We start from the raw sequence: 17,277 nt of genomic DNA, 5'->3' as shown, positions 1-17,277 counted from the left end.
AGTCTTTGAATGCGACTGTATTTTATCATACTTACGTGAAGTAATTATCTACGTGGTATTAAATTTGCATGTGACAAGTCCGAGTCGGACTGATCATACACATACGTCACCTCTGTGACCTGTTAACCTTGCCGAAAAAATATAAGTCTACTATATAAGCAACCATTTCGACATTCAGAGCATCAGTTGAAGTCCACTTCTCAACATGTTCTCAAAAGTAAGTCATCACTGTTTTTAACATACTGAAAAACATCGTTGATTAAATATCCTGCCATTTAACAAAAAAAAAATATTAAAATTATATTTGCGTTATTAATAATAATATATTACTTCTGCTCTCTCCCATGGATGTCGTAAAAGGCGACTAAGAGATAGGTTTACAAACTTGGGATTCTTTTTTAGGCGATGGGCTAGCAATCTGTCACTATTTGAATCTCAATTCTATCATTAAGCCGAATAGCTGACTGTGGCCATTCAGTCTTTTTAAGACTGGTGGCTCTGTCTACCCCGCAAGGGATATAGACGTGACCATATGTATGTGTGTATGTATATTACTTCTCTTTTAAAGTTTGTGAAGGTATTTCACGTTTAAAGAAGCAATGGAGCTTGATAATGATCATTATACAATATTATTAGAAAATTAGGTTACTAAAAAAAATTGAATTTAATAAAATTAACCCAGAGAACTACAGATAATTTAGAATGTTGCTAAAAATTCTTTTGATTTAGAAAGTTTGCAAAATTTTTCATTTCAAATTTCAGATCATCGCCCTTAGCGCCGTGCTCGCCGTCTCCTTGGCAGGAGTTGTGCCAGTAGCTCACTACTCTCCAGCGGCTGCCGTGTCATCCCAAAGCATCGTCCGCCACGACCAGCCCACCAAGCTGGTGGCTGCTGCTCCATCAATCTCCTACCATTCTGCCCCTGCCGTCGCCATCCATGCTGCCCCGGCTGTAGCTGTACACGCACCTACTGTCTATCACTCTGCCCCAGTCGTCTACAAATCAGCCCCTGTCCACTACTCCCAAGCTAATGCCGTTTCTTCCCAAAGCATCGTTCGCCACGACCAACCCAAATTGGTGGCCGCTCCCGTAGCCAAAATCGCCGTAGCCGCCCCTGTTGCCTACTCCCACTATGAGCCTGCGCACTACGCCGCGACACCCGTCCACTACGCCACCCCGGTCGCTAAGATTATCACCCCCGTTGCTAAGGTCATCGCCCCCGCCCAAAAAGTACTGGTTGCCGCCCACCACGAGGAGGAATACGTAAGTTACTAATATTTTGGTTGTAAATATGACTTTGTTATTTTGTGCCCAACGTATGTAACAGTTTATTGATTCAATTCACCGTGATTCAATTTAAAAATAAATTTAGGAATTAATATAATTTATTATGACATTACAAAATTTAGAAAGGTATAAAGGAAGTAAATGAGAATGCTATAACAGGTCAGTGATACCCTGAATACATTCAGCACTTATTTTTAGGCAGATTCTATTGTAGCATCACAGAAATCATTATTGTTTACCCACACAAATCATAAGTCAATATAGATCACTAAAGTAGTCATTCTATGTGATGTTCCTATTACTGATAAGTTTTGCAGTCCCTATGATGAGACAAGTACCTTTATAATAGCAATAGTTTCTTATGTTTAATTAACCTTTTTCAGGCTCACCCCAAATACGAGTTCTCTTATTCCGTGTCTGACGCTCACACCGGCGACAACAAGTCCCAACACGAGGTTCGCGATGGCGATGTCGTACATGGCGAATACAGCCTTCTGGAGGCCGATGGCTCAGTGCGTACAGTCCACTACACCGCCGACGACCACAGCGGATTCAATGCCGTCGTCTCCCACTCTGCCCCTGGACACCATGATGAACATACCCCCGTACTGTTGGCCCATCATTAAGCGACTAGTGTAATTAGTTTATTATTTATTGTAAATATAAAACGCAATTAACGAATGATTTAGTTTTACTTCTTCGCAATTCTATATAACTCCAGAAAACTAGACTTAATCCCGATTACATTCTCACCTCTTTGGAGAGGATTCTGGGATGCATATTTTGACCATTATTTTGGATTAGATAAGCCAAGTTCTTATACGAAGCAAACCCGTTTAACCTCCGAAAACACTGCAAGATAATCTTACCCGTATTAGATGAAGTCTATAGATGAACGTGCCTTTTTCCCTAGTTTTCTTTTACGACGTCCATAAGAAAGAGATAAAGTGGCCTTATTCTGAAGTGTGAGTTCAAAAATGGTGCCGTGTGGTTACTGGCACAAAAAGAACAAAGAATAGGACCACCTTTTTAAGACTGTTGACATAGACGTGACCATATGTATGTATGTATGAAATATAATGCACAATAAACGAATATGATTTATTTTAATTTTGTCACCATACTATACCTACTTATTGCTTTGTATTCAACACGCAAAATTATCGTTTGTTTGTAATATCTTTAATGCATAGAAATTTACACAGTTACAAGAAATTGTACATAGTTATAAAAGCAATAAATCACTTGCAATGGCGGATTTGTCCCATTAAGGGATCTCTTTCAGTCATCCAGCAAACAATAACTTTCGTTGTAGGAATTAGTATACACTTCTCGTATATACTAATTCCTATTATTGTTTGTATACTAAATATCAGTGACAATCTAATAAAATATCAGCCCCATAGGTAATATTATAGATGATAATAAAATATAAAAGTTCCCAATCCAGGGACAATGGTCAAAGGCATACTCCTGGATCCTCAAAGAGGAAGAAGATTTGCATAATTCTTTATGCATATATGTAAGTATTTTTCTTATTTGAATAAAGTTACGTTGCTGCATACGCAATTATTATTTTGCGAATTCAAAACAGTAGGTCAAAGTGTAACCCAAATACAAGGGAATTATTTCTACAAGTATAAAATTTTATACTTAAACACAATATAAGGGTCAGGCCGCGAAAATTGTCAATTGTATCACAAAAGTAACACAAGACATTTTGAGTTACCATAACACAAATGTAACCCAAAAGCAACGAACATTTTGGGTAAAGTTCGTTTCAGATTGGTGACTAAAATAACCTTAACGAATATAAGTAAGTAACTGTAGTAAAAATGAAGTAGGTAATGAAAAAGTAAATAAATAAATATATACGCGACAAATTACACAGATTGAGTTAGCCTCGAAGTAAGTTCGAGACTTTTGTTAAGAGATACTAACTCTCTCAATGATAGTAAGGCTCTCAAATAACGCAATACCTACAACCAAAACAATGACTTATATTTTTTCTGTTTGCCTATTTATCTGGTTGGAAGAAGCACGACGGAGAGGAATCAAACATCAATAATTATTATTTCAACGGGAGATTGTAGGTAGCACCATTTAAACTAAACGACTTTCAATTCACACAATGTGAATGCGGCTTTACAAATCTATTGTGTTACGCAACACGTAAATTTGTGTTACAATAACACAGAAGTAATACAAGCGTAACACATATGTCATACAAAAGCAACACAAAAGTAAAATATTTAAAATATTTTTTGGTTATAACTTGGTTATTTATTACAATTAGACGCTTATGAGCGATTCCACGCACACTTTAAAACACTTTGCATAGAAATTCGGTACAAAAATAAACAAATCTCTGTTACTTACCTTCAAAATCACAATTTTAAATTTTTTATTCAATCAGAGCAAGTTATGTAACGGACTTTCAAAATGCCTCCTGTGACAAAACAACATTGTCTGCCTTTTTTACATTTATATGTCGGTAACAGTGATGCCATATTAATACTTTGTTTTGCTATTTGGTAGTTTTAATCAAAACAATGGGTATAAATTCGTCACACAAAAAAAATGTAACACAAAAGTAAAACGCTTTTTTTTATTTTAAACTGTCGTCAAACAAGTTATTACTGGAATTTTTGCACCGGTATTACAGTAACAGTAGGGGCTATCATATTATTCTTCGATGGTAAACATATATTTAAGGTATACTTTACAATTTATGGAGTATATCTTCATAATGGTAGTTCGACAAAAAGCGACCAAAAGTCACACAAAAAAATTGACAATTTCGGCGGCCTTACCCATAAGACAGTTTTAATACAATCGAGTGATATAAAAAAAATATTCATAGATATGGAAGGGCTATCATTTTATTTCAATTAAAATTTTCCAAAGATTTTCTGAAGATTTAACTAACACAGGGTAGTGTGACACTGATTTAAGGCTTACTATATCTTTCGAAGTTAATTCGATTCGGCGAAATCACTGGCCTCGATGACATAAATAAATTGGACCCAATTAATTCTGGTGACATTTAAAGATCGACAATATGCGAATAAAGGTTATTTCTGACTCTGCTGTCGACAACAGAATTCTCTCTTTATTAAGTTTGACAATTTATGTTTTAAGTATTGAAATAGAATAAGAAAAAGCTTTTAGCTTTCCTTTGCTGCCTTGTCTGCCAAGATCGGACTGTGTCGGAGTTAGTAGTTATTTGTAATATTAAATGCAATATAATAGATATTAATTTAAATTTGTTATTAAAGTGAAGTGTAAAATTTAAACATTTTATTGTTAACAATATATTTTCGTCGCAACGCACAAATAACCACAAATAGTTGAGAGAGAAAAAGAAAAGAAAATAGTTAATACTTTTAAGTTTTTATTACATCAATAATTTACAAACGCTTATACAAGTAACAAGTAATATTAGGTAACAGTCGTATTTAATGGTGGCCATGATGTTCGTGCTTGGTGGAGTGCTGTACGTCAGCTTGGAATCTGAAAATGAACAAGAATGGGACTTTAAAATAAGATCAACAAATGACGTCCACCTAATTATTGAAGAGTCGGGGCACGAATTTAAAGCTAAGGATAACGATTAAGCTTTACATTAACTACCTAAAAATGAACAGATTTCAAAAGAGTTTGAATGAGGTCTTTTCTGAAGTGGTCGAATTTTGCATGCCTTTGACGCAAGAACAAACTGACACAAGAGCAGAAATGTTATTAATTTCAACAGGTTGAAGTGAATTGAAAGGAAAAATAATCCTGAAAATATGTCTTTTTTGACTAGAATATAAAGAAAGAATGTAGAAAATATTTAAATTGGCTTCTTACCCAGTCTTCTTGTCAGCGGAGTACTTGACAGTGCGGATGGAGCCGTCAGCTTCGTGCAGACTGTAGACCCCGTGCACGGCGTGTCCGTCACGAGACTCGTGCTGGTGCTTCACGTCGTGCGTGTGAGGGTCGTGCACTTTGTACTCGAACTCGTACTTAGCAGGTCCCTAAAGTTAAATGAAATTGTTGAAGGAAAATGAAATTGCATCATTTCATCACTGACAAAGCTTTCTTAGCTTTACTTTTTACAAAATACCAATGGCGACCAAGGGATAGACGTATCGAACCATTACGACACTTGCTTTAGCTGTCTCTAACAGCGTACTCTTAACCGATCAAAATCCAAATAAAAAAAAAACTTACATGTTCATCAAAGAAACCCTTAGGTGGGTGAGCGGGGATGTCATGACGCTCAATATGCTGGGAAGAAACGGCGGGTTTGTGGTCGTGATGCTCATATTTGTGCTCCTTATGCTCATGTCCAGAGCTCTCCACCACGTAATGGGCTACGGGAACCACTTTCTTAGTGACCACAGGGACTACAACTTTAAGGGGAGCATGGTGCTCTTGTTTATGTTCGGTGTGATGGAGAACGATGCTTTGAGAGGAGTAGGCGTGCTCAGCAGCAAAGCAGATGCCTGCTAGGCCAACAAAGATGAGACCCTAGAAAAAAATAATGAGTTAATTAGAAAAACACTTATCCTAATTATTTGGTGTCGAAATTGCTTCGTTGTATATGAATGAATGTCGCTTTTTTTAGAGTCAAGATAACTAGTCTAGCTCAAAAGAAGAGAAGTAAAGTTAAATTAATTAATGGTTGTTTGTTCGAATTAATTTAATTTTCCTTACTTTAAGGAACATTTTGGTTGAAGGTATCGATATGCGATATCACACTGAACTGATGTTGAACCACTATAATCTCCCGAATATATATACTGCCCAATCTACTCTTTAATGAATAAAACTTGATCTTTGTAACGTGCGTAAGTGCCCCAGTTATGATTTTAGCCCAAAATATATATGAAGGTCGGTCACTTTCCTCTAGTTACTTTGGTGACATGTTGGTAAATGCAATCGAGGCTTCTAATTAGCTTCGTATCGGATCAAGAAACCAGTTTGGTAATGTGTCAAAGTGCATTTGAAATTGTTTTATTGAAAACATTAGCCCTTTGAAGAAAGCTGAGATTTTAGTTCGGGTGTTATGTCATTGTTTGTTGTGTGACAAATAGACAAGTGTTTTTTTTATAAATGCTAACGGAGACAAAAGTAAACATAATATAGGTACAAATAATTCGAAGTGTGTATCAATAATATTGTTACACATTCGAGAAGGCTTTTTGGTGGGTGGACCTAAACGTCATGTTGTTTGTGCTGTAATATTTTTTCCTAAATTTGTGTTTGATCAACTGTATGATTTTTGAGATTTTAGTTGCAGCTTCGCTCGCCCGAATTACCGCCACTTATCTTGATTTTACCGAGATGAAAGGAATCTCATGTTTCTCCAGACTCTTTTTTATAATTTTTATATAATTATATTTATTTTCAAGAGGATTGGGTCAGTAGGTGATGCGTGAAGTGGTAACAAACAAACAAAGTTACATACGCATTAAAAATGATATTTAATGCTGTCATTAAAATTATCGTTACAATGGTTACGATTTTTACAAATATCCAAATGTTACACAGTATAGTATAATATAACATGTTTACTTACACATATACCAGTAAAATTAGCATAATTATAAAAAATGAACTTAAAATTGGAAAAATGCGAAAGTGATTATCCTTCAAGTTTAAAGTTCAGTAAGTCAAAGTAATAATCAAGATTTAGTAAACTGTATAAAATCTTACGGCAGTTCAGGTCATATGTCAGTATATTCTTTTACTCACAATCATAACCACATATTTACCTTTACAAAATGTTGTTAAAAGTAAGTCAAATAGTTGGTTTAAAGATATTCTAAAAATGATAAGATATTTTTTAATCAATAATGAAATATTATGTAAAAGAAAGTGTTAGGTAGTGAAGTTTGTGAAAATTTTTATGGTTCACATTAGTTGGTCTTTTGTCATTTTCTGCACAATCTACAGAAAGAAAAAATTTGAAAAAAACTTATTTTACATTTGTATATTACCTTATTTATTATTTAAAAATGCAAGAAAGAGTTGTAATTTCATTCGTTTGCTGTAGATCACACATAACCAAATATTTACCTCATACGGGGTAGACAGAACAGAATAGTCATAAGACTGAAAACTGATCTGAACCGTGAGTTTCAGAGATAGTGGCATGTTGTTAGGCTATTGTCTATTTAAGTATCTTAAGTCAAATAAAAAATAATAACAAGTTTTTTCAGTTATCACATCTCTAAACACCAACTTACTGTTGGCTTGAATCAGTTTGCGTTTCGTGTCTTTTTTACACAAGTTTCATATTTTCTAAGACTTTCATCTCAAGTAGTTATTTAAAAAAAAAAAACCTTTTTATTTTGCAGGTTATATTGTTCGCTGCGCTTATAGCGCTTTGCACGGCCGAGAATCACGCTTACTCTTCTCAGAGCATAGTTCTTCATCACACTGAACAGAAAGGTCATGGACCACATGAACAAGAACACTACATCCCTGTCAAAGCAGTGGTTTCTGTCACCGAAAAAGTAGTATCTGGTGCTAATTACTTTGATGAGAGCTCAGGGCAGGAACAGGAGTACAAATATAATCACCAAAATCATAAGCCAGCTGATCTTGCTTATTCTTCGCAAAACATTGTCTTACATCAGACTGAACATAAGCAAGAGCAAAATGGTCTCAAGGAACCTGTCCCTGTGGTTACTAAAAAGGTAATTCCTGTTGCTTATTATGCTGTAGAAAGAGCAGGACATGAACAGGAAGAACATAATTATGAGCAACAAGATAACAAGCTAGCCAGTCATGCTTATTCTTCTCAAAACATTGTCCTTCATCAAACGGAACAAGAGCATGATGCTCCTCTTAAAGTAACTGTTCCTGTCACAAAAGAAGTTGTTCCTGTAGCTCATTATGTGGTAAAGAGTTCCGGACAAGAACAGAAAGAACATAAATATGAGAATCAAGAACCAGCAGGACACGCCTTCTCCTCCCAAAGTATTGTCCTCCATCATACTGGACTTAAGCAAGAGCACAATCCTTCAATCAAAGAAGTAGTTCCGGAAGTGCATTACGTAGAAGAGAGTTCCGTTGATGAACACCAAGGACATATATATGAATACGAGGACCACAAGCCTGCTGGGCAGAACATCCTCCATCAAACAGAACATAAACAAGACCACATTGCTCCCTTTAAAATGGAAGCCCCTGTGATCCCCAAAGAAGTGTTTCCTACAACACAATACGTGGTGGAAAGTTCTAGACATGAGCAGAAAGACCAAAAATACGAACAACATGGCCACAAACATGCCATTTCTTCCCAGCATATTGAGCGTCATGACATCCCTGCTGAGGCACCCAAAGGCTTCTATGATGATCATGTAAGTTAAGATCTTGATTAAATATAAGTACATTTTATCAGAAATCATGGCAAGTATTTAATTATGATCTTAAACAATCATAGTGCAGAGTGTATAAAAAAGAAGAAGTTACGATTCCGAAGACCGTAAAAAGTAGAAAGAGAACACTAAGCATACAGAAGCGTACCCAGAACATTCAAAGATGAGGGAAAAAGAGAGGTTGGGTTCACATTCTTAGAAAGGATGACGTAAATTGTGTAGGTTTTATATTAATTTAAAATTTATTAATTCAGGGTCCTTCTAAGTACGAGTTCTTATACAAAGTTCACGACCCTCACACCCACGACGTGAAGCACCAGCACGAGTCTCGTGACGGACACGCCGTGCACGGGGTCTACAGTCTGCATGAAGCTGACGGCTCCATCAGGACCGTGCACTACTCCGCTGACAAGAAGACTGGGTAAGATTACATCATACTTACTTTCTAAGTTTCATTTTCGAGTTTTGATGATTATTTCAGCATTTAAATTGGAGTTTTTGGCTCTGATCTAACGGGGTAAGTAAGGTCATTATCCAAACATATAATAAAACTGTAACTGAACTTTGTCTGTGTTCTAACTGAACATTGAAGATATTTAAGAAAAAAAAAATAATTAGAGGTCTTTTTAGGGTCAATAGAAGCCAAACCATTTTTTTTTTAGAATTTTTGTCTGTCTGTCTGTCTGTCTGTCCGTCTGTCTGTCTGTATGTTTGTACGCGCATCACGCAAAATCTACCGAACGGATCTGAACGAAATTCGGCACAGATATAGTTAGTAACCTGGATTAGAATAAAGGCTACTTTTTATCCTGAAATTCTATCCCAAGGGGTTGAAATAGGGGGTGTAAGTTTGTATGGAACTTCGTCATTTTTAAATCGATATAAGAAGCTATTAATAATTATAATACATAGACTGATAGACAAAACTGTAGTCAAAATCTATACTAATATTATAAAGCTGAAGAGTTTGTTTGCTTGAACGCGCTAATCTCAGGAAGTGCTGGTTCGAATTGAAATAATCTTTTTGTGTTGAATAGACCAATTATCGAGGAAGGCTTTAGGCTATATAACATCACGCTGCAACTGTAAGGAGCGAAGAAATAATGGAAAATGTGAAAAAACACGGCGAAAATTATTCACCCTTGAGGGCTGCAATGATGCCCAAAATAACTATTCCACGCGGACGGAGTCGCGGGCACAGCTAGTAAATCATAATCCAGTAAACTTCTCGAATTATCTTGGTTAGGTAGAGCAGTTATCCAATTGGGAACACACCCAGATAATCATGATGATGAAAAAATGAGGTGCCAATAAAGAGACCGCGTTCGATTCACAGGCAGCTTAACTTTTTGAGGAAAATCTCATAATATTAATTTATTTATCGCAAAGGGAAAGATATAGCTGACGAGGATTTTTAAAGACATCTATTAAACTAATTATACTATTTCAGGTTCCAAGCCGATGTGCAACATACAACGAAACACAATGAAGAAGAAAAGCATCATCACTAAATTGGACCCTGCTGTTATTTTATTTATTTTGAGATACGTTGTAAATATACTGATGTTATAATAAACTTTTATAATATTACAATTTTTTGAATTAATAATGGTTTCAATTACTCTTTTTGTCAGCGAAACAGTCAGGAATGGGCTGAAAAATTATAACTATATAGTAAAAATACTTACGTAATTCACATCTTTATCTCTTATGGGTAGACAGTCAGTCTCAAAGAGAATGAAAGGCGGCGTTCAGCTGCATGACTTTATGATGAAACTGAGATATAGATTATGTATGATTAGATTAAGTAATTATTAAATATATAAGGACGTAAGTTATATTTATCAATATACCTATACAGTCTTTATCTCTTTCTACGAGTAAGAGGATAGAGCCAACAGTCTTGAAAGGACTGAAAGGCCACGTTCAATTGTATGGCTTAATGATGAAATTGCATATACATACATATAATCACGTCTATATCCCTTGCGGGGTAGACAGAGCCAACAGTCTTGTAAAGACTAATAGGCCACGTTCAGCTGTTTGGCTTTAAGATGGAATTGAGATTCAAATAGTCACAGGTTGCTAGCCCATTGCCTAAAAGGAGAATCCCAGGTTTATAAGCCTACCCCTTAGTCGCCTTTTACGACATCCATGGGTAAGAGATGGAGTGGTCCTATTCTTTTTTCTATTCGTGCCGGGAACCACACGGTAAAGGTACCAAATGATGAAATTGAATGGATTTAAATAGTGTAATAGTGTGTTTAAATAGGTTGCTTTCCCATCGCCTAAAAGAAGAATCCCGAGTTTATTAGCTTTTCTATATTTAAATTTTTACAATCATAGACCAGCATGGAAGCTTGCACTAGATTATTGTTGATTATTGTGCTATCATTCCCTTAGTCGACTTCCATGGGAAAGAGATGGAGAAGTCCTACTTTATTACTGAGGGGAACTACACGGCGCCGTGATAAGAAGTATTTTAATACTTTGACTACTCTGTACCATTTAGTATTTTAGTTTACACAGGTCCGATGGGAGTCGTTTCCAATCCAGGATCCATGGTCAAGAGCTCCTCTCTAGATTGGTAAGGATGCAACTGAGACTATAGCCAGGAAGAAGAAGTACTACTATACATTCTAGTCAAATCATGTGGATTGGCCGTTTTGCTACTTGTTCCGAAAGTTTCATAGGCATTTTCTTATTGGTTGTGAAATAAAACAACCGAGTCACACGATTTGACTAAAATGTACACTTTGTGGTGTTTGGTCTGGTAAAGTTAGGGCGCATTCAGATCCAGAATCTTGGTTCTAGTTGAATCTAACCACTTAATCATATACTTTAATAAGGGTGGAAAAGTCATGTGGAGAGGATGAATGAAAGCAGGTTGACTAAGCTGATATACAAGGAGAGTGGAGGGAAAGGTCGAAGTGGGAAGGCCCAGACAAATGTATCTTGATCAAATTAAGGACGTCTTGGTAAAGGGTCAGGTCAAGAGTACCCGAAACCGCCGAGCCTGCACGAAGAGAGTTATGAATGTGGATGAAGCGAAGGAAGTATGCAGAGATCGTGGCAAGTGGAAAGATGTAGTCTCTGCCTACCCCTCCGGGAAAGAGGCGTGGTTTTATGTATGTTTAATAAGTATGTTCAAAGCGTATAGTCTTTAGATCTTGGCTTTATACGAGATCAAATAACTTTTTCACAGGGTGAGACACGTATTGTTTAATTTTTTCACGAAAATGATTGTACGTGTTTTTAAATTTTTCATAATATATTGAATTTCCCACAACAAATGACAACTTACAACTAATGACTTATGTTAAAGTACAACAAATGAGGATCGAGGTATCAAGCAGGTAACAGTTAAATTAGTTATATTTAATGGTGATGACTTTGCTCATGTTTGGTGGTGTGTTTTACTTCGGCTTGGAATCTGAAAATAAATATATTTAAATTAGAAATCTATAAGAGAAATGCTTTTACACACTTAGTGAGAATTGATCGAATATTCTTTTAAGGAATCCTTTAAGATATCTATTACAAACTTAACAACAAATTGATTGAAGAATAAAATACAAAGGTAGAATTTTTTATTACATGATTTGTGATATATCGAGAAAAATCAACAGATTAAGGCAATAAAATATGTTATCAAGATCTAATAATGGTTATGATTATCTGCAAAGAGTCCGGATTTCGCTTCGTGTTACCTAATTGTGTTATCATAACCTGACTTACCCAGTCTAGGGTCTTGGCCTATGGCGGACCCCGGGACAACTAGTAAACTTAGTAACACTAAGATGATCTTACCCAGTCTTCTTGTCAGCGGAGTAGTGCACAGTGCGGATGGAGCCGTCAGCTTCATGCAGACTGTAGACCCCGTGCACGGCGTGTCCGTCACGAGACTCGTGCTGGTGCTTCACGTCGTGCGTGTGAGGGTCGTGCACTTTGTACTCGAATTCATATTTAGCATGTCCCTGCATTTATACAAATTCAATTTAAAAAATTACACTTTGTAACATAAGATATTTTGGATATCTCTTATTTTGGATTCACAGTTGAAAGGAAAATTTCTGCACGGGGGTTTTATTGCCACACAAAAAGGGTTTTATGAGGGGATTGCTTTAAAAATTAGCTTATCATGAAATTTTATTACCAATAATAATGATATTAACTTTTGGAATCGATTCAGTAGTTCGAGCGATTACCCCCCTTACATACAAATTTAGAAACACTTCCTCTTAATAAAACTAGTGTACATTGTCTTTATAATACTCACGTGGCCATCGCTGAAACCCTTAGGCGGTTTTGCTGGGATATCATGCCGTTCGATGTGTTGTGAAGAGACCGCTGGCTTGTGGTGCTCGTGTTTGTGTTGAGCTTGCACACAGGCTACGAGAACAGCGACTAAAGCGAAGATCTATAAGAGAGTTAGATGTGAGTAAGGGTCATCGAAATGTAGATAGGTATGAAAATAAAAAGAATTAGTTATGAAATTAACAAACAAAAATAAAAAAAATAATAAAAATTTCTACAGCACGTTATTCTTTTTTATTTTATGTATCGAAATTAATTTGGTTTTAAGTAAAAGTATTTTATGCCTTAAAATAGAACTTCTTACTTTGAAATACATTTTGATTTTTGTCTTTTTCCAGACAGTGCAACTTTAACTGAGCAAATATTTGAACTGATAAAAATTACTGATCGTTGACTTAATTTATACTGATAAACATTACATTGTAAAATTGGCAAAAGCCTAGCAGCTGTTGATATATTTTGATCCAAATTTTGGCAATGCCGAAGGTTGATAACTTTCACGAGTTCATTTTTGTCTTTTGCAATGCGATATCATTAAAAGTCCTGAATATAATTAGGAATTAAATTACTGTTTAAGGGATAAATAATGAGATTAAATGAACTGAAGAGTCGTTGATATTTCATATTTTTTGTGATCCCATACATGAAAAGCGCTCACGTCATAATGTGTTACGATAGTATTCTAACCCTATGTAAAGTGTGAAGTTAAACTCTATTCGTTTGTGTCATTTTCGATGTGCGATTAAATATTTAAGTTTATGGTCGTTAAAAAATAAACCAAAGAATTCCCTTCTTGGCCGTCTTCCATACCTTATGAGTAAATTTTACATCGATCATACTCCCAAACGCTCTTATTTTAACCGCATTTATACAGCTTTCATGCTACTTCTACTACACCCAACTTTCATTCTTATACATTAATGTTGGCAAACCAACACGCCACTATGCACCGTCAGGCGAGCTTTTTGGATAACTTCTGCATGCTCATAAAATAACTTCCATTAACCAATTTACCATTGTAAATACAGTATCAATTAGACCCCTGAACGCATAGGAAGTCGCGAGCAAAAGCTAGTGTATCAATAATACAAGAACAACACAATAAACGGACACGTTTACAGCTTATGTTGTCAATTTCTTCCCTTGTGAGAAAGTAAGCGGCCTTAACACCTTTTCAAAAAGTAATTCATATATTACTTATTCGTAATTTACACAATCTTACAGGTTTATAGTATTAACAGTATATATTGTCATGACCGTTTGGTCACTACATCAGTTCAGGAATTCATTTCTGTTAGTAAACATTATTTACGTTTTTGAAAAAATGTCGTTCAAAGTAAGATTTTAAATTATTTTATTTGTATGGTCTACCTATTTCGTTATTAAAAAAGATTGATAAGCATATTGAGTTCCTAAACTCGTTATTGCGATGATAATATGATCTTCAAAATCTAGTAGAGTAGAATAAGATTGCATCATCACAAATTTTATACCTGTAATAAAGGGTAACATTTAACTTAAAAGTATCTTTATTTTACTTTTATATTAATTAATTAACTATTTTTTGTAGTTTTCTTCACATTAGTAAAATCCTTTAAAGAAGTTTCATGAAATTTAAGGCTTTTATAGTTTTGTGCTCTTAATTTACAGGTCATCACATTCGTAGCTATCCTGGTGGTGTGCCAGGTCTATGCTCAACACGAGCACCATCACAAACCAGCTGTCTCCTCTCAGCACATCGAACGACATGACATCCCCGCTAAGCCACCCAAGGGCTTCAGTGACGGTCATGTAAGTATTATTAACTGATAAGATAAGACTGAAAGGCCAGATTCAAGTAGTGACAGGTCGCTAGCCTATCGCCTACAAGAAGAATGCTAAGTTTATAAGCATTTGCCTTAGACGCCTTTTACGACATCCATGGGAAACATATGGAGTGGTCCTGTTCTAAAGTTACACTGTACAACGTATGTGTTACAAACGGTGTTTTTTTGAGAAAAAATGTAAACACCAATAATTAAGGCGTCAAAAGAACTATGTATTCGTTTTAGATTCATTAAATTGAATTGGTCTCCCTCTGACATACCATAATGCTCAGATAAGCATTTATAATTTCAGTTCAGTAATAGTTAAGATCATTACTTGGTTAGGTAGCAGAATACAGTAAGCGTTAAATGTGATTCGTAATTATCCTTATAATGTGCTTAAAATTGATACGATAAATAAAAATTACATCCGAACAAACTATTGATCACAATTAAATCTATACTAATATCATAAATGAGTCGGCCATCTGCGAGCTTTCCACGCGAACGCTGCGCAAACCAACAAAGATATAGTAAAACAATGTACTAAAGATGTGAAGTACTCATTTTTTGCCACAAAAAAGTCCAGTCGAGAGCATATATCTATCTCTTAAGGTTTACTTACAATAACCACTTTATTGTTCATTTTTTAAGATTATTTTTTCATTATAAACATAAGTTATTTTGAAACCAATTTTCTTTAATTCAGTATTAATCCTTATCCAAATAAATATGTTTATTACTTTCGGCTTTTCATGTAGACTAAAATTGCCATTTACAGTATATAAATCAGACGAATAGGTTTTGAGATATAGTCGTTATAAGCAATTTGCAGCGAAACATTTAATACGGCGAACCAGCGTTCTTTCTAATACGCGTGACCGCCTGACCTATTAGCAGCTATAATTGATAAAGCCGAGAAGGATGTTTGCAAAAATAAATATGATGCCCAAAATAACTATTCCACGCGGACGAAGTCGCGGGCACAGCTAGTTAATAAATAAAATTAATCAGTTCACCCGCCGTCCTACTATTGCTTAGGCGTATACGCTTGTAATAATCGTTTATTCAATAGGGCCACGCTAAATACGAGTTCGAGTACAAAGTGCACGACCCTCACACGCACGACGTGAAGCACCAGCACGAGTCTCGTGACGGACACGCCGTGCACGGGGTCTACAGTCTGCATGAAGCTGACGGCTCCATCAGGACCGTGCACTACTCCGCTGACAAGAAGACTGGGTATGTTAAAATTGGATCTGTCATTGAATAACCCAATAAATTGCATCAAAGGCTAGGCATCAATGCTAAACTTAACATTACAAGCATCTCTTACAGAAGCAGAGTATTTCAACTTAGGTTTTTGCCTCAGTTCTTGCAAATTTTAAGTTTCATCAACATAAATTAACCTCTTCATGCCTGCTCTTCGGTTTAGCGAAGTCTATATCTACCAATAAGGTGATTCACTTTCCAACTTCTACTGAGAATTGGTATTTAGGTTGTTTTTGACACTATCAACCTGAGAAAGCTTTAATAGAAGCTTCTTATTTATTATATATTTTTGCACGAAATGAAGACATCAATGGTCTCAAGATCCTAACAAGACCGGATTAGTAATTTTATGATTTCATCACAACGCACCCGCTTTTTGTTTTTTTTATGAACCTAAAAGTTTAACAGTATCTGTTTTATATTCCAGATTCCAAGCTGACGTGAAACACACCACTAAACATGAAGAGCACAAACACCACCATTAATTTTAATAACAAGCTCTGTTGTACGAATATGTGATATTTTTGTTAATAGTTTTAAGAAATATAAATGATTAGAAAAGATTTTCAAATTTCATTTAACAATATCTTAGATATGCCCGACATTTTACCGACCGATTTCATCATAACCGATCATATTTTTTAAAAACTGCTAGGTATAAGTGTTCGTATTAATCGTAACGAAGTAATTTTTCAATAACCCTTACATCTGTCCGAATGATAATTTAAAAGTTGATATTTTAACAGTAACTTTTCACAAAATGAAATTTATGCAAAGAAAAAATATTCTAAGCTTTGATAAATTAAAAAAAAATTATTAAAATGTGAAAAGGACCTTATGCTCTTCTTTTTACTTTACACTATACGTATGCAAGTCACAGCACAGACTGTTTTGTGCCTTGAGTTCATTTCAAATGGAAATAACAACTTTTTTAATGGACCTAATTAGATGTAACGAACTTGAATGTTTTTCGGAGTTTAAAAAAAGTGATTGGTGAAAGTTATTAGTAGTTTCAGACAAACAGACGGACAAAAAAATTAAAATGAAAGTTTTCCTTACTATTATTCATTTTAATTGTCCATCTATTTATTTTATTCAATTTACTCAAATATAAATAAATACAGACAAATATTTTTACTGTTATATTTTAATATGCATAGATATTTTATTCTAGTCACATTGATTTTGGGTTATGTTATTTCCCTTATTTAATATATTTTCCA

At 35.2% G+C, this 17,277-nt stretch overlaps 3 protein-coding genes across 3 annotated transcripts; 2 read left to right on the top strand and 1 right to left on the bottom strand.

Moving 5' to 3' along the window:
* Nucleotides 1-197: 197 nt before the first annotated feature.
* On the top strand, nucleotides 198-1,913 carry LOC106132336 (cuticle protein 18.6). Its single transcript, XM_013331707.2, has 3 exons — nucleotides 198-217; nucleotides 763-1,263; nucleotides 1,671-1,913. The coding sequence occupies exons 1-3, from the start codon at nucleotides 206-208 to the stop codon at nucleotides 1,911-1,913; spliced, it is 756 nt and encodes a 251-aa protein (XP_013187161.2). The 5' UTR covers nucleotides 198-205.
* Nucleotides 1,914-4,745: 2,832 nt separating this feature from the next.
* Nucleotides 4,746-6,000, bottom strand: LOC106131921 (histidine-rich glycoprotein-like). Its single transcript, XM_013331203.2, has 4 exons — nucleotides 5,989-6,000; nucleotides 5,503-5,802; nucleotides 5,140-5,306; nucleotides 4,746-4,800 (listed from the first exon to the last, which is right to left on the bottom strand). The coding sequence occupies exons 1-4, from the start codon at nucleotides 5,998-6,000 to the stop codon at nucleotides 4,746-4,748; spliced, it is 534 nt and encodes a 177-aa protein (XP_013186657.1).
* A 1,058-nt stretch (nucleotides 6,001-7,058) lies between these two features.
* LOC106131930 (uncharacterized) lies at nucleotides 7,059-16,539 on the top strand. The gene is made up of 7 exons (XM_060945103.1): nucleotides 7,059-7,070; nucleotides 7,635-8,642; nucleotides 8,915-9,081; nucleotides 12,475-12,592; nucleotides 14,628-14,768; nucleotides 15,858-16,024; nucleotides 16,482-16,539. Exons 1-7 carry the CDS (start codon nucleotides 7,059-7,061, stop codon nucleotides 16,537-16,539), a joined length of 1,671 nt encoding a protein of 556 aa, XP_060801086.1.
* The last annotated feature ends 738 nt before the right edge of the window (nucleotides 16,540-17,277 follow it).

The sequence above is a fragment of the Amyelois transitella genome, chromosome 7 (genome assembly GCF_032362555.1).
Source record: "Amyelois transitella isolate CPQ chromosome 7, ilAmyTran1.1, whole genome shotgun sequence".
Taxonomy (NCBI): Eukaryota; Metazoa; Arthropoda; class Insecta; order Lepidoptera; family Pyralidae; genus Amyelois; species Amyelois transitella.
Note: the sequence above shows the minus strand (reverse complement) of the source record. Positions and strands in the feature narration are given on the sequence as shown.

Excerpts from the sequence above, each read along its gene's own strand:
- LOC106132336 (XM_013331707.2), top strand. Across the intron at positions 1,264-1,670 it reads CCCACCACGAGGAGGAATAC|GCTCACCCCAAATACGAGTT; the intron begins GTAAGTTACTAA and ends AACCTTTTTCAG.
- LOC106131921 (XM_013331203.2), bottom strand. Across the intron at positions 5,307-5,502 it reads AGGGTTTCTTTGATGAACAT|GGACCTGCTAAGTACGAGTT; the intron begins GTAAGTTTTTTT and ends ATTTAACTTTAG. Across the intron at positions 4,801-5,139 it reads TCCGCTGACAAGAAGACTGG|ATTCCAAGCTGACGTACAGC; the intron begins GTAAGAAGCCAA and ends GTTCATTTTCAG.
- LOC106131930 (XM_060945103.1), top strand. Across the intron at positions 9,082-12,474 it reads TCCGCTGACAAGAAGACTGG|TCTTCTTGTCAGCGGAGTAG; the intron begins GTAAGATTACAT and ends GATCTTACCCAG. Across the intron at positions 16,025-16,481 it reads TCCGCTGACAAGAAGACTGG|ATTCCAAGCTGACGTGAAAC; the intron begins GTATGTTAAAAT and ends TTTATATTCCAG.